Raw genomic sequence first — 26,848 nt, forward strand, 5'->3', positions numbered from 1 at the left:
TTAATTTAGAAAATGTAAAAAAAAAAACTCGTAAGTAATAGTTTTTCGGATTATTTTTTAATATATAAAAATATAAATAAATTATTTTTTATCTAAATATTATTTAAGAAATATTTATTTAAAAAATATAATTTTTAAAATAAATTTTTTACCCTAAAAAAATGGTCCTCAGCGCAAATGAAGGACGAGGGTGGAAATTGAATTGAATGACACTAACCCGAACTCAAGTGTCTGCAGCTCGTTTCAGCCTCTCATTCGTTTCCAGGTTCCGAGACTGCCACCACCACCACCACTGGCGGGGTGACATCATCCTCGCCTCCCGTCTTCTACCCGGCAGTGGAATCAAAGCACGCGGTTGCTGATAAATCCCCAAACCCCCAAATACGGAACCTCGCCCTCTCCCTCTCCCTCTCCCTCTCGTCGCACAAATACTCCATTTTACCCCATTTGCTCCCCTTCGATGCCCTAAATCGCCTTCGATCTCTCATTCTCCGACACCGGAAACCGCTTCCGGCAATCGGAGATCGCAGGGGGATCCGGTGGCCGCCATGGATTTCGACTGATTGTTCTCATAAATGGATCCTCCGGCGGTCTCAGAGGGAGAAGGGAGAGAGGGAGGAGGTGGAGAACCAAAGGGGAAGAGAGCTTTTAGGATCCTGATTGGATGTTGTATCAAGATTTTCTTCTCCCTCACCGCTTCTTTTCTATTCTCCTTCTTGTTCGGGCTTGTGGCCTTGCTGATCGAGACTTTCTCGGCCTCTTCTCCTGTCTCCGTCCCATCGACGTGTAAAATCATATCCAGCAGTGAGTCGATCTTGTTTTTCATTAGGTTTTATTCTGATTTGTTGCAAAATTTTATGGTAATTTTATAGAAGGATTACTCAATCAAGCTGTTTCATCTGTAGAAAGCTCTTGTATTTGGTTGATTTAAGCTTAATTAGGCTAGTTATTCTTAGCAGATTACTTATAGCATACTAGCAATATTGCTTTTAATTTTCCATCAATTTCGAACTCTGTTTTGAACTTTGGAGTGGTCAAGATTTTAGTGAACCGTGGTCTATATAATATGCTTCTCGTGGTTCTGTTTATATGATTTAATCATATGGGGTGTTGGATGTCCAGATTTTTTGTGATTCACCATCCAATAATTGAACCAGAACCTCTGGTTGCTAAGCTGAGGGTTGTGCGACCACTAGAGAAAGCCAGAAAGCCCCAGTTCACATATCTGTAAAGTTAATTATAAACAAAAAATCACTTGAGAACTCCATATTTTGTAAACACGTGACTATGAAGTACTGTAAAACTTGTAATCATTGTTATTTTTATGCATGACTTTGTTATTTTTTTGTTTATTAATTCTGGTTCCCCTTGTTGACTGGAATCTGCTTACTACTAAGCATGCTGTATTTGAGAAAACAAGACTGCTCATAGATCATTTGTTGGACGAATGATGAAGTATAGTTTAGATGGAGGTCCTGTAGCATCCCGTTTCCTATAAGAAAAGGAATATTGTATAACCTGTTTTTTGTAACATTTAAATGAGTGGTAGCAGTGGGGCTTTAGATATGATGCATGAAATAACAGGGGAACAATAGGGCACAATCAGGAGCTTTTCTTTCTTTTTGTTCCCTTTTTTTCACCTCCATTTTCTTGATGTTGAGTAATATTTGTGTAAATAAAATTTCTTGACTTGCAAAATTGTTATCACCTAGCTAAATGATAGGGTGATAGAGTGATGTTTCTTTTCTGGCACAACATCATAGTATGTGTGCTCTTTCTCTTGACTGCATAGACTGCTTGAAGTTCAAACTGTTGTTCTTGGTCTTTCTTACATTTTTTGTTGCGCCAGAATTTGGAAGTGAGTTTGAAATGATGATGGATATCTTGCAGGTATAGATCTCAGGTCTTCCAAGGTATGTGAGCTTGGACTTTTGAATTACAAAGCTGAGCATGTATTTTATCCTTCGGAGAAAAGAAGATTTCGGTGTCACGATGATTACTATTGGGCTTCAGTTTTTGAGGTGATTGTTTCTCTTATATAATTTTCACTATTTTATTTAGTCATACCTACCACTTTAAGAACATGTTAAGTTGAAAGATAATTGGATATTTATCTTTTATTCAATTTCTCTTCATCTATGATTAGATGATTTAGACTAATGAAATCACAGTGTAATCTCTCTCTTTCCTTAATTTTAAGTATTTATATTACTGGACAATCTATTTTGGTAAGTCTTATATGAAGGATTGCTATGGACAATCATAGGAAAGGAAGAAATATGCGTATGCAGTCATCTTCAAAGTTTTTATTTGCGCATAATCACAAATAATAAAAGCATCCACTCAATGGTGTTTTTGGATTATTTTGTAGTTGTATCATATGGCAGAAGAATGCTCATTGTAAGAACTTGATTCTGAATAAAAGCCACTAGTTGTAATTTCCCTCTTGGTTGATATTTCTATTCTGATGTATGATAGAGGTGTACCTTACAAGTATTACTTTCTTCCATAATACTAAAACATTGAGAAGAAGGGACAAAGAAGCTGTGCAAACAAATGTTAAATTTAAATCAGAAATCATTGAATTACTATAACATGTATGATTTTCAGGTCTTGGGGAGTTATTTGATTGATTCATTTATATCTCTACTTGTTATGGATATTTGAGACATGGTTTGAGGTATTGTATGTTGGTGCCATATCTCTATGGCACTCACATTGTATGTCCTATTGTGTTGTACCATGCTATGCTAGTGCTTGGAATGCATCTTTGCACTGCATGCCATGCCACTGCCATGCAATGGGTATCACGTTAATGGCATGTGCCAATAAGGCATTGGCATGGTATGTGCCACGTAGTATAGTCCATTTCAGTTTGGGACTTTGGTATATATCAATTTTTGAAAGAATCTTGTGATGAATATGAAACTTAATGATTAAGAGCATGATTCTAGAGAATGTTGTCACAAATATGTAACACCTTACTACTATAAACCTGACCCCTTCATGTCCACCGTATTGTTTGTTTATTGACATTCATGAGTTTTGTCCCCAAGTCATAACTTTTCCAGGATACAGTTTGAGTGTATAAAACCATATTTTTATTGATTTTCTGGTGGTTTCATACCGTATACATTGAAAAGTAAAGACCTTCATGGGCTTGCTGTTATGAAGACAATATTTATAAAATTAATGTGATGGATGATGAACATTCTTGCATTCATTGATCTGATATTAGATCTTTCATAAGATTGTATATACTAGCAGTTTTTAGAGTTGCAACAAATTTAATGTGATCAAAGAATTACAAGAATGTTCATCACCATGGTACCATCTTTTTAATTCTGTCGATTGAATTTTTGTTCTTCATACCAATCCCATCAACCATCCTATACCATTTCATTTTTTTCATAAATATCCATTTATCCTTGAATAATTATTTTGCTTACCTAATTATTCTCTCAGTGATTGTCTTCATATCTACTGCTTTAGGGTTCCGCCATTCCAAGGTCCCTGAATCCAGGATGGATTATTTCACACTCAAGTTTGTTTTTGTACCCACCTTTGCTTCACATTATGCTTGAACTCAGAAGTGCATTTTGCTGCAACCAAGCATAATTGGATCATATCATTTTTAGAACATGCCTTTACTAAATTTTGTTCTTCATGGGTATGGCCAAGTTATATTGATACTTTGCACCACTTCCCAAGATTGTCTATGAAATGACTAATTCCTTGAGACTTTGAGTGACCATGTGGAAGAAGCTGTTTCCTCTTCGTTCAGGGAATAGTGTCTTCATACATCTCCACTGGTGAAGCAAGATTTACTTTGCCGAGCAAGGAACTTCAGGGTAATCATGACCTTTTTTAAATGGAATGATAAATCTTCTTTTCCTTTTGACAAATAGACCTCAACTGCCAGTTTTGTGGCTTAAGTTTACAGAAATTTGGATCATCTTTTTGAAGTAATCCCTCTGAAATATGGAACTAAAATTTGATGGCATTCACTAGTGTCATGATTTTTGGTTACATGATTTTGTCAACATCCCACTCCAATCTTTGTTATGAGCATATTATGTTATGCGGTTCATGAGATTGTGAATGTTGAGTATTAGATTCTTCCATGTACTTCGCAGACGAAAAGAACATTCTGCAATCACAAGCTTATTTGTACTCTTGTTTTGTACTGACGAGTGAATTTTATCAACCAAGTCCTAGGTATGGAGCTTTACTTTGCTTGGACTGGTATGATTCTTCTGATATAGCATTTATATATCCTTTCTCCATACTTTGTTCTCTGCTTTTATTTTTCTTGTCTGATCCATTCACTTGTGATCTCAGCTGATTTTCCTTTCCAAGGTCCCTCCATGCTTTCATGCTGTTATCTTTTGTAATTGTTCATGATGTCTTGTCAGAGGTTCAATGTTCAGCAGATACACCAGGGCATTCTAAACATTTTTTTTGTTTTTAAGGTTATTTATATGCAGGAGAATTTTATAAAACTAGCAATCATGTAAAAAGAGGCTTCTTAGGGTAAAAAAGTAGCACATAGAAGTTATTTTTAATACACAGTCCAGGATTTATAATACATTTTTCTTTTTTAAATGTCTGGTGACAGTCAATGGATTAGATTTTCCTTGTAAGTGAACTGGGTGTTGGCTTACTTTCCTAATGGGGTTTTATTTCTTTCATTTGCCCAAATAAAATATAAACAGTATAACTTTCTTGTACATGAAACTATTCTTTTATTGGGATTTAGTAACTGTAATAGTTGTTTTAAGTCAAGGTTTATGTTGTAAGTTGAATGGACAAACTTCACTGATAAAGGATACCGAGAAGGATGGACTTGGATGATGTCATATGCCAGAGAGATATGAAGAGGCTTCTTTAGGAAGAAAAACTGGATGTGTTGGAATTAATAATTTAAGTACCTATGCATATTGATCTGTATCAGCTGTACTAGATTGTATTAGTAAGGTTTTGGTACTGATACAACCACCCTCTACCAGTACTATATTGGCACATGGTATTTCGTCTTTATCTTGCTACGTTGGCACCCAAAGGCGTAGCATGTCTTGTTATTATACTGTATCACTAATAAGGTATCACTATGCACATCAAACCAATACTTCAACCCTTGATTGGAAGAGAAATGACCATAGTAAGGAGTGTGGCAGAGATTGTTTTAAGGTGTCCATAAAAGGAGGGTGTGACCTACCATATCATAGATGGGAATCAAGATGGAAAGTTGGATATATAAAGGATTTATCCTTGTTAGGATGAATTGCAAAGAGGGCTTGATAGAGCTATCCTTGGATTTTTTTTTTTTTTTTTTTTTTTAACAAAAAAAAAAATGTAACTTACGATGTCATTATTTGTTTCTTCTTCAACATTTAGGATTGGTTGTTACTTGATAGTTTAACTTACTATTGTATGTGCAGGTGGAGTACAAAGAATATTTTTCTGGTCAAATATTTCATGCAGTGGCAGAGGCTCCAAAACAGGCCCTCCCTCATGACTGTAGGCCTAGTTTTGGCACAGCATGGTCGACAAAAATGAAGTTCAAGGTACATGCTGTCAATCATATGCAAGTAGATATGTGGAGACTTGATTATTATGCTGCTTCTACTCTGTTGGCTATGCACTATTATTATGGGGATCAATGACAACCAAAATACTTAAATACAGTCTACTATATATATGTTGTGTACGTGTTCATAAAAAAAAAAAAAAAAAATCTCTTACGAGGGAGTTGCACAAGTGTGATTCAGCTGAACAGCCCTGCATGCTGTGACCTGGGTTAACCATACTTGGCTGCAATCGTAAATATGTTGGTGACAGCTGAGGCCTAGTTAGTCTAAGTAAGAAATTTTCTAAAGCCACCTCACCTCCAAACTGTTCATTTTGTCAATGAAAATTATAATCTCAGTGGTTTCACTCAGGAAGCATTTCTTTTAAGCACCCATGATATCTACAAGAGAGATTTTATTCCTCCAACCAGACATCTTTTCCTATTACGGCTAGCTTGCAACACTTATGTTGGGGTTTGAATCTGTTGTATTGCTTATCATTCTTCTCAATCCAAAGTATTAGACCTTAGTGGTTTATCTCTATTCTTGGTAAAATATTGGTTTGTCTCCTGAAGCTTTATTTTAATAATGTATCACCTACTTAAGGGAACAATCTTAAGGATTCTTGTAAACCAAATAAAAAAGGAAAAAATGACCAAAATGACTACTTATTAAATTATAGAATCAGCTTAGCGGGTTTGGATATGATTGTGGGTTGGATTGGTCTGAGTGTAGTCTATATGGTCATGGGCCCAGGTCCAAATTTCTTGAATCATTGACAGGTTTGGGTCCATGTCTGTGGATCACTTAGGCATTAAGACTAGGTTCTGGCCTCAGGTCCAAATTTCTTGTATCAGTGTCAGTTTGAGTCCATGTGTGCGGATCACTTATGCATTACGGTAAGGTCCTGGACTCAGGTCCAAATTTCTTGAATTGGTGTTGAATAGACAGGAACAACAGCAGGTTTTGTTCTGTTGTTGCATGTGTTATAGCACCTGGTACTTGTCTATTAAACTATCATTTACATCAGCCTGTGTCTAGATCCTTTTTTTTTTTGAGGTGCTTATTTCGATAAAGTTAAGAACATAGTTTTGATCAAATATCTGTTTAGTGGATGCAACTTATCCTTGTAAATAGAGGTGCACTTCCAAAATTTCTGTTCAAAATTAAGATGATGGAATAGGCTTTTATTGGTGGTTGTGGATTTATCTATCCTTTTCTCTTGTATGTTATACCATTCATTTTCTTTTGGCTTTTTCCCTCTGATATTCTTTAGGTTTTTTTGACCTTTTGGTATTCTTTTCCAGGTCAACGAAACATACAGTTGCAGGTATATCCTGGGTAGCCAGAAAGCTGACCTTTATTCTGATGATCTTTTCAATTGCCATTCAAAGGAGCCATCAACTATAGAGATGATCAGAAGGATGTTTATTCTGTGAGTATACCCCATATATTGCTATAATCTTCTCCAATTAAATGGGCAAGTTCTCTGATCCAATGATCAGCAGAATATTAAACTACCTGCACTCTGCGCATCATGGCTTATAGCACCTGATGGAAAGAGTCAAATGAAATTCAACCGGCAGCTTGACATTATATAATTAAGGGCTCCAATCTTTGTATAACACCTTGTTGCTACAGTCTTTTTGGTCTGCATGCTGCTTGTTGCTCATAATCGCTTATAGCCTAACTGATGCTTGTGGGTTATGGCATTACAAAGATGAGCACCTTTCTTATCACAGAATATGCATGCGAATTTGGCTGTTGTCAGTTGAAAAGATTCTGCATGCGCTAGCCAAAATCTTACATAAGTTGTTGCAAGCAGCTCGGCGGCTGCGTAACTGGTTTAGATAAATCATGAATTGCTTATCTACAGCTGAATATTTTACTTTGCTGCTAGTGATGGAAACGATTAGTGATTTATGTCGGCCATAAGTTTTCATGAAACTGTTACAGATTGGGCTTATAGTTTAACTTGTACGTATCTTATGTTGTACAGGTTCACCAGATCATGCTCTGAGATAGGAAGCTCTGGACGTAGGATGGTATATGGAGTGATCGGAATAGTGTCTGGTATGTTAGTTTCTCTGTGTGTGGTCATTGTAATCAAAAGCCTTCAGGTCTTGGCACTTGCTATGGTAAAAGAGTGGGCTGCTAATAAGCACCAAATCAGAGTCTCCGCATTTCAATGTACCCGAGCGTTTCTTCTTGTTGCTTATTTCTTTGCCATGGGCTGGCTAACTTTGCAGTACGGCAAGATGATTGGTTTCAAACAGCTTTCTTTCAACTCCATTATTGGGGAGAGGTTAATATAAAAAGGTTATTTATTTGTAATTTATTCCTATCAAACTAACAAAATATTTCTGTATCCATAATGGTTCAAGATCATAGAATTACGTCAACTTAGCAAAACCACGCAATCTGCTTCAGTGTTTGCAAAAGTTTTTATTGTTGAATTGGGTCAATTAGTATGAATATGCGCTTTTGTGGCCCTCTCTCTCTCTCTCTCTCTCTCGATATATATATATCTGTCTCCCTCTCTTCCTGGGGGCACCCAAAAAAAAAAGAAAAAAAAAAAGCAGCAGTACTCAATCCACTCTCTCATTATTCTGGAAACTTTTCCGGCACTTAAGCTTGGAGGGTCACAGGAACTGGTCCTCGTGATTATAGGGATGGTGTGGACGATAATGTCAGGGATAAACTGAGTAATAATTAACCCATACCGATGAAGAATAAAAGTTTTAATATTTCTGAGAGAGCTTTTAGATATTTGGGTTAAGATGTGGATGTCCACGCTAGTGCCAAGTGAAGAGGCCTACGTGATTGACATGGTTCCTCAAATTTTATGTAGTTGGTGATTGTCCTAAATTTCGGTAAACTTACACGAGCGAACAGTCCCAAGGCATGTTGGGGTTGGGACTTTCAGTTCATGCTTGAAATGGAGAGGTCTAGTTCCACGTCACCTATGTCTCTCGCAGGATGACTAACTGTTCCATAATGCATGTGTTGCTGGCGATGGGCAGCAGGATCTCTCCTGCTGGGTAATGTTTTTTCACGGTTATCGCAGTATCAGTATCTAGCATCATAATCAGATGGCACTTTGTATAAAGATGTCACGAAATAATTACTGATTTTTTGTAGCTGGTTGGAAGACATGACAAGTTGTCATGTGGAACATGGGGTCGAGATCATGTGAATAACTAGGAGGAAGCGCAGTGGAATGAACTGCTGATGAAGATATTCTCAACCAAGCTCCATCGGAGAGGATTTGTTGCCAGGTTTTGCCGGCTTAGACGACTCATTCTCTTGTCTCCATTACAAAAGAGAAGAAGAGGAGACCAGGCGTCTACCGAGAGCCAAGCCACGGTGTAATCCACCCAAGTCCACCTAACAAAAGCTCTGAGGATAAGGCAACACGCTTTGCCCGTAGCTGGCCAACAACCATGATATTCATTCAAATCGCCACAAAAACGTGCGGTTATTGGTTGGACCAGGTCTATTGCTTCCAACGACCGAGAAACATGCACACGGGTGAACAAAATAGAACAAAGCGGAATACCCATACTTCCATGTATTGCTTCACGGTTGGGTTGGTCCACCAGCTCAGCGGTAGATCCAGTCCAACTAAAAATTATACAAAAAACACACAACTTGCCTCCTCCACCGTGCTTGTACTACTTTAATGCTCTAAACTTTGACCCATCAGCATCCTAACAGCACCAAAAGAAACTTCACCAATCATATATCCATTCAACCTATATAATAGATTCTGGACAACAACATCCTTATTCGCATAATATTTACTAAGAAGTATGTGTTTGTATTTTGTTGATACAATTAAAGCTTACACTTGTGAAAGCAAAGCCTCTGCAGTTCTTTGTCTAATATCACAACCAAAGAATGAAACAGAACTTCTGTCACTGAATTATGACAAAACAATCTTCAATGCCTTTTATTGGTTCACACCTTCCCCAGAAAGTAGAATAGGGTTTTCAGAGGGATTCTAACCCGTAAAGAAGCAAGCACGCAAGTAAGACACTGATCAGTCTTTCAAAATGGTCTAATGAATAATTAACAACACAGGAATCACATGCCCAAGTGCGTCATGATCAGTAACAAATATCTGCTGTTGTCGCGGTTGTTGAAGAGCCACTGTTCTCTACTTTGAGCGGAAGTGGCTCCCAAACCCTTTCATCGCCACAGTGCCCACTCTTTTTGGGATATATAATAGCCTTGCAAGTAAGACTGCCAGAGCCTCCATCGGTTGCTGCTGCTGCTGCCACCTTCTTCAGCCGGAGCCGTTCAGCTCTGGACCCAATAGTCTGACCTAAGATTGAGGCTGCTAAGGTGAATGCCATTGCAGTCTTTGGCATCAGCACAGACTTCCTAAGCATGGCAATAAATGGGACTGCTGCATGGACTGCTGCAAACCACTGGGGTGAGAACTTTTTGGTGTGCTCCCTCCATATTCCGAGGGGGATATTGGCTGCAATGCCCAGCATGGCAATTGCAAGCATCTTAGATGGCAGGGGCTGGGGGCGAAGGTTCTTCACAAGGGCCGTTCGAGCCAGAGCTGCCCGAGCAGCCACAACAGCAGGTGGGCACCTTAGTTTCATACCTGGTGGAGGCTTTAGAGCATTTGCAACAAGGGGCAGGACGCCACTCACTGCTCTGTAGGACTTTGCTATGGGGCACTGCCCGGTTTCCAGCCACTCATTGCTCAGTGATTCATGCGAAGAATTTCCTCCTCTCTAAAACATATAGTTAAGTCAAGTCAGCAAGAAGTAAATGTATATAGCCTCGTCATTAAATAACTTCTAATCAAATTCTTGTACATCTAGTGGAGATTGCAATGGTTGGCAACATTTCACAATGATTATTCTGATAAAGTAACAGCATTAGGTCAAGTCTTGAATTTATATGCACCAAAAAGGAATTTAATAGCATCATAGACATTGGCTGATGATTGATGTCTGATCAGAATTTTTTTGCCTTCAGTATGTACTAAATTGAAGCTAAAACCATGTACTAACTTTCTCATCAACGATGACCACTGATAGCTGCATCATTGGTTCTTAAGGTAAAGTATCCTTAATTCCTTATGCCAGTTTGAAAGTCTAGATCAAAAGTTTGTAGAGGAATCACCTGAGTAGATGGTTCTTGCTTGGAGAATTTCTTATTTTGCCTTGGCCACTTTTTCGAGAAAAAATCAAAGCCAAAAGGTCCTCCTGGTCCAAAAGCAGAAAGACTTATGGTCGCTGCTTTTGCCACTAAGGGGTTAAACTTCGGCTCTGGTTCAGGTTCTGGTTTCTCACTATGCGTGAATAACCTTCCTGGGAGTGGGACAACTCCATCTCGTCCATGGAAAAGCCTGAATGCCATTTCAAAATTGGGTCCATCCTCAAAGATTGGACCCTTGGCTCCTTGAACCTGAAAAGAAATGGATATGATTCAGTAGAAGTAGTCATCAGAAGCCTGCAATAGACTTAAAAGATGTTGAAGAAGGAACAAGAACTTACTGGTGCAGGAAAACTGACAGACGAGAAGGAAAAGTTAGTAGGCTCATTGATGTTTCTCAAAAATGGACATCTTTGAATGCCATCCTGAGCAAAGGAATCCTCAGGACACAATCTTCTGAATACAGATTCCATTTTGGTGCCTTGAGTAAGTTAACCTGTACAAAGAAAAGTTAGTCCTCTTTACAAATGTTTATTAACTAATAGATCTTAAAGAATTAAGATAACATGTTGCTAAGTTAAATAGACACAATAGCCACAAATAATTAGAAGAAAAAGAGATCTTTAATTCAGAAATACGCAATAAGATACTATATAACAATGAGAAAAGACCATATGCATGAATTGGTGCAGTGAACAAATGAGTCCCGCACAACTATGCGCAACTTTGTTTTATCTCACACAATTCTTTTCATCTCAATACCCTAAGTTATGATGTGGATCTTGTATAGACATCATTATGGAAGTACGCAACCAATGGTACCATCACACAAGTTTTTCTGAGTATGATATTTGAGAAGAAACATAACACAAGGACCTCCTCACCATGGAAAACATGAACTTCACATGCATCTAATTGTTTGGAAACACAGAACTTTGAGGCCTATGTTACAAGTAATAGTGTCGCTTCGATTGGTTTAATGGGGTTAAATGGATGTAGTGCTTGACTAGAAACACCCAAAGGATAGAATCAGGTAGGACAGATCCCTCGCAATTAAAAATGGCAAGAAACAGCACAAACACATGAAAGCAAAACGAGCCCCCATTTTGTAACCATCATCAAAAACAATCTTTTTTAATTAACTAACAGTGCATTAATTCTCACAGCAACATCACCAAGATTTTCTCAGAATGGTGATTCGGTTTCCAGGGAACAGCATGAACCATGCAATTCTAACTCCAAATCAGGTCATATTCAGTTACTGATCTTTAATATTATATCATACAATTCAAATTACTCTCAACTCATAAAACAGACAAATATTAATCAAAATGAAATGTACAACATAATTCAAATGCTCAATTCACAAAACAGATAATTATGAATAACAAATATTTTCTGATAAGCTGAATGGAACAAAATCAAATCAAGCACCAATCTCAATATGAGGTCAACGACCCAATTCCGGATTTCCAAAACCCTCCTAACATTAAATCGGACCGAGGCTTTAAGATCTAGGTTTCAGTGGATCCCATTCTTCCATGCAAATCCAACCTGGAGCTCAAAAAGCTTCCGCCCCAAAAAAAATCCCGTCTTTCCTTTAAATCTCAACCCAATTCTATCGCGAAAATTCAAACCATGAACAGAACTCTCAAAGTATCAAAGTGTTTCATTAAATTCACCAATCATATCCAAAACAAACCAAAAAAATACACAATTTCAGGAAATGGGAAGATCAACCGATCATAGACGAAAAAAATCTGGGAAAAAACGAAATTTCCTCATAAATCGAGTAGATAGAGCGATAGAAGACGAATACCTCTCGAAGCAAAGCTCCAGCCAGAGGAAAAAATCTCGAAAAAAAATCGTCAGCGAGCTGAAATCCCAAATCTGGAGGACGAATCGTGTGGAGACCACGAGATCTCCTCCCGCCCCTCCCCCCTTCCTCTTTTATTCCAGGTCCCAAGCGGAGAAGAGTCAGAAGACCAGTCGGGCCGGTTGTCACTCGATTCGTCACCCGCAACAGCCGGTCATTTTCGCGAACGGTCCTGCTGGCTTACTAGAATAATTTATCGTCAACGCCGTCCGTCTGACCAAAGAGTTGGTCCCGAGCGTTGGATCTATTGTTGGGGGCCCTTGAGATCCGTTGGATGAGCGACGAATGCGGTGACAGAATGCCGGGTCTGACAACGACTCTCGCTTGCTAAGAATGGAGGCGGAAGAAAAGAACAAGCAAGCTTGCGCACGGCGCGTGAAATTTGGAAAGGATTCATTGGAATTTTATTCAAACAGTGCACCTGCCCCAAAACTATAAGGGTTCACGTTGTATCTCTCGCGTTAAAGAATAATTAATTTTTTCTCGCGACATCAACCATTAAATCATATTTTATATAAATTTTAAAATAATTTAATATTTTTTTCATTTATCTACATATATTTTAAAATAAATATTATGCAATTCAACAATTAATATTATAAAAAAAATTATTTTTTTTCTAAAGATGCAGTCCAAATCAAAAAGCTAATCCATTGATTTGGATTGTATTCTTTACATCAAAAAATGATTGGTCTTCTATTACGGTACTGAATCATATTTTATACAATCTTCAAAATCTTCCAACCTCTTCTTCTCCATCTCTATACAGATTATAAAGTAGATATCACATTTTGAAGATCATACAATCAATCAGATCCAACACTCTGAATGATACAATCCAAATCAAAATAGTAATCCATACCTATTTAGAAATCACAAACCGAATGGACTTATAACTCATTATTTTGTGACTATACAAAATTAATTAAATATATTATATATATATATATATATTCGCCTCTCTTTTGTCCTCCCTCTTAACTTCCTTTCTTTCCCAGCATCTTCCTTATTCCCTCTCACCAACAAGCCACCATTACCTTTACCAAAAAAAACAAGCCACCATTAAGGAGAGATGAAGGGAGATATGTTTATATATATATATATATATATATATATATATATTCCCCTATCTTTTGTCCTCCCTCTTAACTTCCTTTCCTTCCCAGCATCTTCCTTATTCCCTCTCACCAACAAGCCACCGTTACCTTTACCAAAAAAAACAAGCCACCATTAAGGAGAGATGAAGGGAGCGAGAGTCTTCGTCCCCTACAATGTAGTTGCCGGCTAAATCCGTACTCAAGTGTAGAGCAGTTTGCAAGTCCTGGTCTTTGCTCATCTCCGACCCATATTTCGTCCTCTCTCACGCTCGCCGAGCCAAGCCATCGGTCCTCTTCTCACCAGATACACCCAATCTTCACTTAGTCTCCATCTCCAACCAGTATGCTGCACAAACACCAAAACAACTGCTTTACAAGTTCGTTGTCCCAGCCTTTCTTTGCTAGCTTCCTGTGATGGATTACTGTACTTCCAAGAGATGCCCTTGGGCACTCGAAGATACTACTCTCCTGGCTATTACTATGTCTGCAATCCCCTCACAGATGAGTGGATTCCTCTTCCGGAATCTGGGTGCGTTAGTGGGTTTCTACGTACTTTCTACTACCATCCATCCATGAAAGAGTACAGGTTGCTACGTAACTCTCCCTTTGGGTATGATATTCTTACGATCGGAGTGAAGGAGTGGAGATGGATTACATGTTTATTTGATACTACTCCATTGTCTATTCTCGAATTCCATGTCCTTCATGGTCCAAGATTGGATAAGCCTCCAATATCGGTGCATGGGAAGCTTCACCATCTACCAACTTTGGGAACTCTATTGATTTGGCTGATCATGGTGTTTGACATCGACTCCAAAAAATTTAGACTGATATCATTGCCTGCACTACAAAAAAATATTAAATTACCGACCTTTTTTTGCCGACGCTTTGGGGAAGCGTCGGCAGGTTGCGCTGACCTGCCGACGCTTTTAAAAAGCGTCGTTTGTTAACGACGCTTAAAAGCGTCGTAATATTTGAAACTGTCAACGCCGACGCTTTTATCAAAAGCGTCGTTAAATAAAGAAAATATCGACGCTTTTTAACGACGCTAAAAAGCGTCGGTAGGTTTGTTTAATAGCCCCCTCCTCCGATCCCGTGCCCTAATCTATCTACCGCCGCTCCTTTAATTTCCACCCATTCCTCCGCCGACCCCGACCCATCTCCGCCGCCGGCACCGCACCCGCCGTCCACGCGCACCCGCCGTCCATGCCTCACCTTCGTCCGTCGCTCCCCTCTGCTGCCGCATCCGTCGACGCCGCGCCCGTGCGGTCCAAGCCATACGCCGTCCGCCCTCCTGGAAGCAGCCACCCGACCGGCCCTCCTCCTCCTCCTTCCCTGTTCGGCTGCTCCAAGCTTCCCACCATCCCACTTCGCCATTCGGCCACCCCAAGCCTCCCATCCGGCTCCTGAAGAATCTAAAAACTAGAGGAAAATCGAAGGGAAACAAAGCCTGCTCGGCCGCTCCACAGAAATTTTGAAAGGTAAAATGTTTTCCCCCTTTCACTTATTTTTCTTTTCATTCATTCTTCTTTTCAGAGATCTGATGGGAAGGAGAACACCTGAGAGAGGGAGAGGGGGAGTTCTTAGGTTTCGGTTGGGGTTTGTGTGAGGGGTTTCTTAGGTTTCGTTGAGGGGAAGGCGAACACCTAAGAGAGAGTGGAGCGGAGGGGTTTCTTTGTTTCCGGTTGGTGGGAGTTGTGGTGGTTTGAGTTGGTCCCTTGAGAGTTTAATCATCGTAGAAGAGATCTTAGGGGAGGAAGAAAACCTGAGAGATGGCATTTTGGTTGGCCAGCAGATGGATTTTTGGAATATTGAAAAGATTTTGGCATTCGAACATCTTAACTGCTTCTCTTTATTTTGATGTTACTTTATGAGCTATGTTTGTATGTTATCTCATGACATACATATGTATGCATATGGGGATTTCTAACTGATTCCCCTGGGACGGCCTATGAAAATCCTGTTTTTCTTTCAATTGATCCCATGATAGCTCTCAGATATCAGCTGAAGACAACCATGGAGCACTAGAAATGGAATTGCTGGATACCTGATCCTGTTTGTGCAAACATAAACGACTCAAATCAGTACAGTTGTTGCATTTTGGTTCACACTGCTTGACAGATGTTGAAAGGCTTCTGTTTCAAAATTAAAAAATTAAACTAACCTGAGTGGTGTGAGACCTGATTCTCGGTTGTGAAATGTTAGAACTGTGTGGTGAAGGGCCAAAAATGTTGCCACCAGCATTTTCTTTGTATGCATGTCCAAACTTTCTGAACCGGTCGAGCTCGAGCAAGATGACTGTCCCGAGATCAGGTCGATCTTTCCTTCTCAGTTCTGCACACTTCAAAGCGAGTTTAGCAAATGAAAGATAACTCATTTCTGCACAACAGGGGTTTGGTATCATTAAATTGTGATATTTCATCATTTTTAAAATTTTAATTATTGATCTTGTATTATTAGATGCTTGGTCGTATAAAGATAACTCATAAATGCTCAAAAGATATATGGAATTGAAATTTTTTTATTTTTAAATTTAATATTTTTTATCCTATATCATATTACATTTTTATCATGTTCAAACGTTTCCATTTAAACCATGAAGCACCCATTGAATTGCATCCATTACAAAAGATCTGCTATTAATGGTCATCATCTGTGATTCAATAACTATGCTCTTCATAAAAAAATATAAAAATTATATAATTTTTTTAATATAAAATTAAAATCTAAAAATTGATGGGAGCACAGTTTTTTTTTTTTTGTAAGATAAGACACTTATTTATATGTATTTCTTTATTTACTAATCCAAACGAAAAATATTTATTTATTCACATGACTTTCACAAGGATTTTAGTAGCAAGAAAATAATGAAATATCTGTATATGGATATTAGCATTAAGGATTGAGAATATACAATACTCATCATGCAACATAACGAATTCAAATGAGCATAACTCATTAATCCAGATGAAAGCTTTAATTAACCCATCCGATTCACAAGAATCCATGTGGTGGCAAAACATATGAAAATTAATTATAAAAATTGGCTTAACTACATAAAACACTGAGTAGGTCACTATCTGGTTGGTGTAATAAGTTTTTCATGATCTAAAAAGAGGAGTGAAAAAGAACAGAAAACCAGCACATGATAGCACATAACCAGAATAATATTGAGATTTTTTTAAAGATAATGATAAACAAATAAAAAATCTAATATCGAATGATGGTTGGTTCATATGTACTTGTGGAGCGAACGTATAAGTCATGATCATCTTCATCCACACCTCTCCTAAATTATCAAATATGGTAAACATGTATAGCATAAAATAAATGATATAGAGCTAGATCAATTTACAACCACACCCTCTTAGTATCTCTCTATGAGGTTCACCCGAAAATATATAGTACAATTAATTAAGGTTGTGATACATGGTTGATGAATGGATAATTTCATAGTTTCATGAATCCTGATTGATTGCTTATCTGACATGTGGCACTCGTTATGTGGCTGGACCCTGATATCGTGTGGCCTACGTTATCCTTATCTTCGTGACTGATGAAGACTAAGCATCTGGATTAAGCTGGGCCAAGTTTCTTTGTCCACTACTCCCCAAGTTAATATCAGGTATTAAATCAAGTTAATTATGAATTAATTTTAAAAAAAATTATATTGCATAGAAATATAGATCCGTCTTTTGATTAATGTACATATTCTATTGTATCTGTACACTTATTTATTTTTGTACGGATAAAAGAATTATGTACATTGATCAATTGATTGTCCAGTATGGACAGTTTGAAAAATATGAGTAATTCTATAGGTCATTACCATAATCAAATGGTATGCTGAGGGTTCGGAATAAATTTTGGATGGTATTTTCTTTTTGTTCTTCCTATATGGAAGAACTAAGAAAAAATACTGTCGAAATTTTTTTCGGCTCTTGTTGCATATCATTTGATTTTTGTAATTGACCTATAGAATTAATACATTTTCTGAATGGGATAGGACCTTCTTTACCTATTAGTTGATGATAGCAAGCATTTACTATGTAAACTTTATCTAGCTATTATTTTTTTGAATTTTATGAAATGACTGATATTTTTTACTCATTGCATTAATATAGATTGTATAATTTCTTTTATTTTTAGATAAATTACAAGTTCGGTCATTTTTATCCTACAATGGACAAAAGTTGGATAAATAAATCAAGGAATAGTAAAGAATATTTAGATAGAGTTCATGACTTCATTAAATTTGGTATGGAGAAAAGTAGTTTGAATGGAAAGATTTTATGTCCATGTCGGAAATGTGTAAATAGTTCTTCTTTAGATCCACAAAATGTTGAAGAACATTTGGTATGGAATGGTTTTTTAAGAGGTTATACCGACTGGATTTTTCATGGAGAATCTATGTTGCCATCATCATGTAACCAACCCTTGACTCATTTTGAATCCACTAGCCTACAAGACAATTCTGCAAGAGATGATGATATAAGGGGTTTGATCACAGATGCTTTTGGATTTGATGTTCAAAATTTAGGAGAATCCAGTAATATACAAGAAACAGTTGGGATGTTTGATGGATGTACGCATACGGAACGTATGCATGTTGAGGAGCCTATACATACATCTAATGATGAGACAGCTCGTTATCACACCTTAATGAAAGATGCAGACGAAGAATTATATCCGAGTTGTACGAAATTTTTTAAGATTTTTTTTCTTGTACATTTATTTCATATAAAATATTTGAATGGATGGTTTGGAAAGAGTTTTACCATGCTGCTCAAGTTATTAAAGGATGCATTTTCAGAAAGCACTCGTTTACCACCATCGTATTATGAAGCCAAGAAAGTAGTAAAGGAATTGGATCTTGGATACGAAAAGATTCATAGTTGTCCGAAAGATTGTATGTTATATCGGGGTGAAAATGCTAATCAAGAGTCATGCAATGTATGTGGATCTTCCAGATGGATAACACAAAAAGAAGATCGAGACGATGTACTGAATGAATTGGATGCAACGCGGAGTAAAAAGAAACCGACCAAGGTATTGTGTTACTTTCCTCTTATACCTAGATTGAAAAGGATTTATGCATCATCAAAAACAGCTTCATCAATGAGATGGCATGATGAAGGACGTACAAAGGATGGAATGTTGAGACATCCAGCAGATAGTCTTCAATGGAAAGCATTTGATGATAGGCATCCTGATTTTGCCTCTGATGTTCGTAGTGTTAGGTTTGGCTTAGCTTCTGATGGCTTCAATCCATTTCGGACCCTGACTTCTACCTACAGCACTTGGCCAGTCGTTTTGATACCTTACAATTTGCCATCGTGGATGTGCATGAAACAATCATCACTTATCTTGTCAATGGTTATTCCAGGAGATAAGGGTTCAGACAATGATATTGATATTTTTCTACAGCCTTTGATAGAGAAATTGAAACAGTTGTGGGAGGGTGTTGATGCATTTGATGCTTCCAACGGTTAAACATTTAAACTACGGGCAGCTTTGTTATAGACTATTAATGATTTTCCAGCATATGCCAATTTATCTGGCTGGAGTACAAAGGGACGGGTCGCATGTCCTTGTTGTGGAGATTCAACACATTCAATTTGGTTAAAACATGGAGGTAAGTTTTGTTACATGGGACATCGTCGATGGTTGGAAGCAAATCATCCGTTTCGATTTCAGAAAGATTTGTTTGATGGTACTATAGAATTGGAATGTGCCCCTATTCCACCTTCTGGAACTGATGTTCATAGACAAATGGATGGCATCAATTACAGCTATGGTAAGCACTCAAAGTCCTCTAAAAAAAGAGGAAGGGATGATGTTGAAAGCTCAGTGCACGAAGGATTACCAGAGGAAGTCAGTATCAGTACTATAGATGCAGAGGTGTTTCAAGATCCAGACAATTATTTCGAGGATAAAAATAAGGAAGACACACAGATAGCATCTACACAACAGCCCAGTAAACATTTATGAAAAAAACGAAGTATCTTTTTTGACTTACCTTATTGGAAACATAATCTTATTCGGCACAATCTTGATGTCATGCATATAGAGAAGAATGTTTGCGATAATTTACTTGGAACATTTTTAAATCTTGATGGAAAGAGCAAAGATAACATGAAGGCACGTCTTGATTTAAAAGAAATGGGTAACCGACAGGAACTTCATCCTAAAATGCTTGCTAATGATAGAATTTATGTGCCTCCTGCATGTTACACAATGTCTGCTCGAGAAAAAGATAATTTTTTGGGAGTTTTGAAAAGTATCGAGGTACCTGATGGATATGCATCAAATATTTCACGATGTGTGCATTTAAAGGATCGAAAACTTTCAAATCTTAAAAGTCATGATGGTCACATATTGATGCAAGATATTTTTTCAATAGCTTTAAGATCGTCATTGCCGAAACAAGTTGTTACAATTGTACTTCGATTATTGTCATTCTTTAAGGCATTATGTTCCAAAATTATTGATCCTCGGAAACTTGATCAGTTAGAATCCGATATTGCAATTACACTTTGCCAGATGGAAAAGATTTTTTCTCCTGGATTTTTCATTATTATGGTACATCTGCTCATTCACCTAGCTTCAGAAGTTAAAGTTGGTGGACCGGTACATTATAGATGGATGTATCCTATTGAGAGGTATTATTGCAAACCTTAAATCTTTTGATAATTTTATTAGAAACAACAGCATACTGATATTTTAATAAATATTTAATTCTTGAAGGTATCTTGTGCGTCTTAAAGATTATGTGCGAAATAGAGCCTATCCCGAAGGCTCGATTGCTGAAGCATATATTGCGGATGAATGTTTGACATTTTGTTCAAGATATCTTCAAGGTGTAGAGACTATTTTTAGTCGACCTCAACGGCATAATGACTTTGTGGAGAATGCAGAACTGTATAAGTTCTTAACTGCTGGAAAATTCTTGGGAAGAGCTGAAAGTATTGTACTTGATCAAAAATCCTTAGCACAAGCACATCGTTATGTGTTACTTCATAGTGACATAATATCTGACCATCGCAGGTTAGTATATTTAAGGAATGACATCAAAATTTAAATTTTATATTAGATATAATATTCTAAATGATATATTTATATTTTATGCAGTGAATTTTTAATTTATCAGAGACGAGCCAATCATAACATTCGTCCTAATGCAAGGATTGAACAGCGATGGTTGGTCGAGTTATTCCCTATGTGGCTTTTGAATCAGGTGTGATTTATATTTAATTATGGGATATATTAATTTTTGATACATATTTAATATCAGATAACTCAACTGCACTTCGTCATATCATTTTTTGTTAGGTATCAAAGATGATGGAGACAAATAATTCAGATGAACTAATAGCTCTTGCTCGAGGACCTAACAAGATTGTGAATAGATATAACGGTTTCATAATTAATGACTTTAAATTTCATACTAGAGAATGGAAGAAATTTAAAAAAATACAGAATAGCGGTGTTATGGTGGAAGCGGATAGAAAATCCTATTATGGTGCACTTAAAGATATCTATGAGTTGGATTATTATGAAAAATTTAAAGTAGTACTGTTTAGATGTGATTGGATAGACATAAACTCACCAAGGGGTTTGAAACAAGATGCAAATGGATTTACACTTGTAAATTTTTCAAGGTTGATACACACTGGTGTGTTATTGAAGGATGACCCATTCATTTTTTCATCTCAAGCTCGTCAAGTATTTTATGTACAAGATGCAAAAGATAAAGATTTGTTTACTGTCATCAAAACAAAACCTAGAGACTTATATGATATGGAAAACCAAGTGGAGGATGATGATGATGACACTTATACACAATGTATGCCCTACAATTTTGTGCCAGCTGATGATTTAAATGCTACGACGACGTTGGTTAGAACAGAATTTGAAGGAAACACTACTGCTTGATTGTTACTGGTAATAATTATTTATGATGTATATATTTTGTATTAATTATTATGTTATTTTACTCCATATATTAACTGATTCTACCTTTTATTTATATAAATGCTAGGTGACATCATGCGTCGCAGGGGACGATATGCTGGTGTGCAGTTCCAGTTTTCACAGACAGAGGTCGGTACGTCTTCTTCAGCACAGCAGCCTGAGGCCAGTTCAGCTGCACAGCATTCTGAGCCCTGTCCTTCATCATCAGCACAGCACGATCCTCCTGTTCATCAGCCAGATGATGAGATACACGTGCAGGGTATATATTGTCTTTCATGTAATTTTATTTTTATTTTATTTTATGTATATTTATGATATAGTTACTTTTATATATTTTTTGCAGACGGATCCGGGAGAGTACGCCCCAGATGCGGACCCACAGTAGTACGAGATGTGTGGCAGATGCGTGAGGACGAGAGGATTGTTGTGGAGTGCAATCAGCTAGGTCAGCCAATTAAGAAAGCTGCATGCTTATTGACTTCATTTTTGGGGACTGTTGCTCGGAGGCCTCAGTTATGTCCGTTGGGCTATGCAAAATAGAATGACATGCTTCCAACGTACAAAGTTGAGCTCCTCCGAGTTATAGAGGTAATGAATTGATGTTCATACTGTATATTAATTGTTAATCATTTATATAATTTATTTTATTTAACTTTTTTTTTTATAGAGCAAGTTTGTTCTCCCTCCATCCACTCATGATTTTGTAATGAAGTCTCTCAACCGCAAATGGAAAGAATATAGAGCACAATTGAAGAAGGACTATATGAGACAGGGTATGACAGAGGAGGAGGTTGCTAGGAATTGTCCTCCTGATGTACCCCCTCATCAGTGGATGGAGTTGGTTCATTATTGGTTCTCCGAGAGGGCACAGGTATATTATCTGCTTATTATCTTTTTTTCTAAATATTTTATAAAAATATTAATTTTTATTATATATTATACATATAACAAGTTCTTTACTTTATTTTACAGACTTATTCTGCTATTGGTAGAGCTGCACGAGCAGCTCTGTCTGTTCCTCATACATCGGGATCGAAGAGTTATGCACGACTCCGACAGGAGTTTGTATGTTCCTTAAACTTTCATAATTAACTTTTAATTTTTATGTTGAAATATTTATATAACTAATATTATTATGTATCATGGATCATGTCTGTATCATGATACTCATATATTTTTTTAAATTATTATAACTGTTTGCTTAAAATTAAAATTATTTGTGTAGGTGGATGAGCATGGGAGGGAACCCGGACAAGTGGAGTTTTACCGGATGACTCATACTCATCAGGATGGTACTTTTGTTCGAGATGAGTCGAGAGATTTATATGTACGGCATTATTAATATTCTATTTTTTTCAATGATTTAAATTTAATTTTGTTAGCTATTAATGTATAACTCTTGTTTTCAAAATAAATACAGGAGAGGGCTACATCTCTCATTGCGGAGCGTGACGACGAGTCCGCAGCATCTACGCAGCAGAGCCGTATCGAGGCTGAGGTGTTCACAGAGTTGATGGGATCAGAGCGTTACGGCCGAGTGAGGGGTTATGGAGTAGGAGTCACCCCCACTCAGTTATCTGAGGTTAGTAGATATATGCAGCATGCTGCAGCAAATGCTCAGGATTCATGCGTTCGCAGACTCGAGGTGGAGATACAGGAGATTAGACAGAGTCGTGCCGCTGAGATGGAGGAGATGCGACAGAGCCGTGCCGAGATGCAGGCCATGAGGGGACAGATTGATCGGCTTACATCTTTATTAGAGATGTATGGTCCATCTCAGGTAAACACATATTATTAAATATATATTTTTATATTAATTTAATAATTTATATATTTTTATTTATAGATATGCAAATCATGCTTTTGATATGTTTCTTGTAGGCTCCTGGCACATCAGGCACCCATCGAGACAGCGGCACGTCACGTGGAGACAACGACGACCATCCGCCTGCAGATTGATATTATTTTATTTTTATTGTATTCTTATATTTATTTATATTACTCTTGATTGTAATGGACGATTAGTACTTTATTTTTATTTATATAAAATAATATCTTTTGGTTTGGTTAAATTTGCTATTTAAGTTTGCTCTTGGTGTGAATGGTGGTGATTGTACAGGTGTGAATGATGGTGATTGTACAGGTTTATGTTAGAATAATTGATATAATTTTGTACAGGAATATATTTATTATTTTTTTTTAGAATATAAAACCTGTATTTTTTTTTTCTCTTCAAACCTTTAACGATGCTTATAAGCGTCGTTAAAATAAATTTAACGACGCTTATAAGCGTCGTTAAAGACAAAAAAGTCGACGCTTTGAAAAGCGTCTTGGTAGAGTGCGGGTCGCGGAGTCATTAATGATGCTAAAAAGTATCGTTAAATATGGTTTTAACGACGCTTTAAAGCATCGTTAGAAATGCATTTAACGACGCTTAAAAGCGTCGTTAAAATAAACTTAACGACGCTTATAAGCGTCGCAAAAAACCTAACGGCCGACGCTTCAAAAAGCATCTTGGTAGAGTGGCGGACGCGTTGTCATTAACGACGCTAAAAAGTGCCGTTAAAAGTTATTTTTATGACGCTTTAAAGCATCGTTAAAAAATAACGACGTTTTTAAAAAGCGTCGGCGCTTTCCGTCTCCACTCTTACATAGGCGACGCTTTGGCGACGCTTTTTGAAGCATCGTAAAGGATATTGGCGATGCTTATTAGCGTCATAAAATAACCTTAATAGCGTCGTTAATGATCATTTTCACCATAGTGCTGAATCTTGTCGTACGAAAGAATAGACAATCCATGAGGCTCTTCTGATCGAACTAGAAGGCAAGCTTGGTGTGTCCACCATCGCATCAGATGCAATACTGGATATATGGATGCTTGAAGACTATAAGTGTTATAGCCCAAAATCCAGCCCAACCAAGCCCAGCCCAGCAGACCCAAGCCCCAAAAAAAAAAAAAAAAAAAAAAAAAAAACAGGGGAATCAAACCGGGAAGAAGACTCCCGATAGAAGTCTTCTTCTCCGACGAGACCCGGGCGAGATCGGACTCCTAGGACCCCTCGGAGTCCTAGGGTTCTCTATAAGAAGACCCCCTCTCTCTTGAGACCGAACATCGGCCTCCTCCCTCTCTCTTTCTCTCCGTTTTTCTCGATCGAAGCCGCGGACACCGTTCGGTTTCTTACCGTGATTGCTCGCCGGTGAGGTCATCAGAGGCCGGGGTGAGTCTTCCTTTCCTTCCTCTCTTCCTTCCCTATCTTTCCGTACCTTTGCTTGAGGCGGCCGGCGATGAGTATCGCTGATTTTCGATCGGGAAAGAGACCTTGTCTTTTAGCCTCTTTTTCTTTGATTTTCCGACGCCGGCGATCGTAATCGACCGCCGGCCATACTCCTCCGTGACCGAGGGAGTGGCCCCCATCTGCCGCTGGCCTCTGTCGCGGCGGCCGTGGCCTGAACGGCCCGACAAAAGGAGGGGATGCCGGTCCCCTGTTCCGACGCGGGAAGAGCCGAGAAGAAGAAGAAGAAGAAAAAAAAAAAAAGAAAAGAAAAGAAAAAGAAAAGAAGAGAAGAAAAAGAAGAAAAGAAAAGAAAAGAAAAAGAAGAAAAAGAAGAAAAAAAAAGAGAAAAAGAAAAGAAAAGAAAAGAAAAGAAAAAAATAAAATAATAATAATAAATATATATATATATATATATATTTATATATATATATGAACAAATAAATAAATAAATAAATAAATAAATAAATAAATAAAATAAAATAAAAAAAATGATGAGAGAGAGAGTTTCTCTCTCTTCTTTCAGTCTAAACCCTGACTTTCTCTATCTAGAATTGGACTTTCTCTCTCTACTTTCTCTCTCTAGATTGTTTCTCTCTCTTGATGGATTTTTTTCTCTCTAAAGTTATTCCTCTAGGATTAGCGTAGTGGAAGGCTTCATCTGATGATTTTGATCGAGTTTAGGAAAGAGCTGATTTTAAGTGAGGTTTTGAATTAGGATTTGTTTAGATTTAATTTTAAATTAAAATTAATTTAAAAATATAATTTTGGATAATAGGCACGGAAGAATCTCCTAGAAGTTAGTCAATTTATTCATTCAGTGCTCCGTGAAAGATAAGTAATGAATCTTCTTCTCGAGATATTCCATATTTATTCTGAAAATAAATAATTATTCTCTGAAATTATGCATGATTTATGAAATTATGTTTTGAAAGAAAAGTGCTTTTGAAATATTATGGTACGTTGATTTATACACATGTTCAGTGAAAAAAAATTATGATATATTATGATACAAAGTGTTTGATACAGATCGGATTTATGCTCTCAGCCTAACTATGTTTCAGTGGGCCCCGCCAATGGGGATTATATGTTGGTACTCAGTGGATCCTGCCAGTGGGGGTTGTGCGTTGGTGTTTGTGGACCCTGCCAGTGGGAGTTGTGCGCTGGTATTCTATGGACCCCGCCAATGGGGGTTAAACGTTGGTCATAGTCAAAGCTGTTGAGTTACGAGTGTTTTGAATCGAATCAGATTTATGATTATATTATATGTGAATATTTGAAAATATTTGATTTGTATTAAATCAGCATGAAATATACTCTTATGTTTATTTGCAGCATTATTCTTGAAAATTATATAATATCTGAATTATCTAGTTGAGATATTTGTTACTTACTGGGCTGTCTAGCTCATTACCTTTCTTTCTATTTTTCAGATTCAGATAATTAATTTCGAGCGTGGGACGAAATATTGGGACAGAGCTTTTAGAAGCGAGATTAGCGTTGTCAACTTCAATAAACTTAGATCTAATATTTTATTTTTAGCAAAAATTTTATTGGATGTAAGACATTTGATTTAATTACTTGAATTTTAGTTGAATAATAATTATTTGAATTTATTCCGCTGTGATGCATTGATATCGTGATGAGATGCCTTGCATGCTTATGGAGAGAGTTCTTTATGAGTATGCGGCGGTTGCCGCGACCCTCAATTCACAATCTCGGGTCGGAGGCGTGATAATTAATATGGTATCAGGGCATAAGTGGATAAATTATGACACGTAGAATTTGACATAGTATGAGTGTAGGTGGGTAAACATTAGGAATATTGGGACGTTAAAAGTATGAGCATCATAATAAACCCATCCTAACAAATAGATAAAT

General features: G+C 37.3%; 2 protein-coding genes and 2 long non-coding RNA genes across 4 annotated transcripts; 3 read left to right on the forward strand and 1 right to left on the reverse strand.

Annotated features, from left to right (window-relative positions):
- The first annotated feature begins 339 nt into the window (after window positions 1-339).
- LOC105042524 (uncharacterized) lies at window positions 340-7,904 on the forward strand. The gene is made up of 5 exons (XM_010919781.4): window positions 340-804; window positions 1,891-2,021; window positions 5,442-5,567; window positions 6,878-7,005; window positions 7,570-7,904. Exons 1-5 carry the CDS (start codon window positions 576-578, stop codon window positions 7,883-7,885), a joined length of 930 nt encoding a protein of 309 aa, XP_010918083.1. The 5' UTR covers window positions 340-575; the 3' UTR covers window positions 7,886-7,904.
- A 1,567-nt stretch (window positions 7,905-9,471) lies between these two features.
- LOC105042523 (uncharacterized) lies at window positions 9,472-12,703 on the reverse strand. The gene is made up of 4 exons (XM_010919780.4): window positions 12,568-12,703; window positions 11,090-11,244; window positions 10,716-11,000; window positions 9,472-10,321 (listed from the first exon to the last, which is right to left on the reverse strand). The coding sequence occupies exons 2-4, from the start codon at window positions 11,219-11,221 to the stop codon at window positions 9,680-9,682; spliced, it is 1,059 nt and encodes a 352-aa protein (XP_010918082.1). The 5' UTR covers window positions 11,222-11,244; window positions 12,568-12,703; the 3' UTR covers window positions 9,472-9,679.
- Window positions 12,704-21,520: 8,817 nt separating this feature from the next.
- On the forward strand, window positions 21,521-22,567 carry LOC140857029 (uncharacterized). The gene is made up of 3 exons (XR_012140504.1): window positions 21,521-21,954; window positions 22,039-22,283; window positions 22,363-22,567. It is a non-coding gene; the product is annotated as an uncharacterized lncRNA (long non-coding RNA).
- Window positions 22,568-22,663: 96 nt separating this feature from the next.
- On the forward strand, window positions 22,664-23,199 carry LOC140857030 (uncharacterized). The gene is made up of 3 exons (XR_012140505.1): window positions 22,664-22,760; window positions 22,921-23,022; window positions 23,116-23,199. It is a non-coding gene; the product is annotated as an uncharacterized lncRNA (long non-coding RNA).
- Window positions 23,200-26,848: the final 3,649 nt, after the last annotated feature.

The sequence above is a fragment of the Elaeis guineensis genome, chromosome 4 (genome assembly GCF_000442705.2).
Source record: "Elaeis guineensis isolate ETL-2024a chromosome 4, EG11, whole genome shotgun sequence".
In the NCBI taxonomy this organism is placed as follows: domain Eukaryota; kingdom Viridiplantae; phylum Streptophyta; class Magnoliopsida; order Arecales; family Arecaceae; genus Elaeis; species Elaeis guineensis.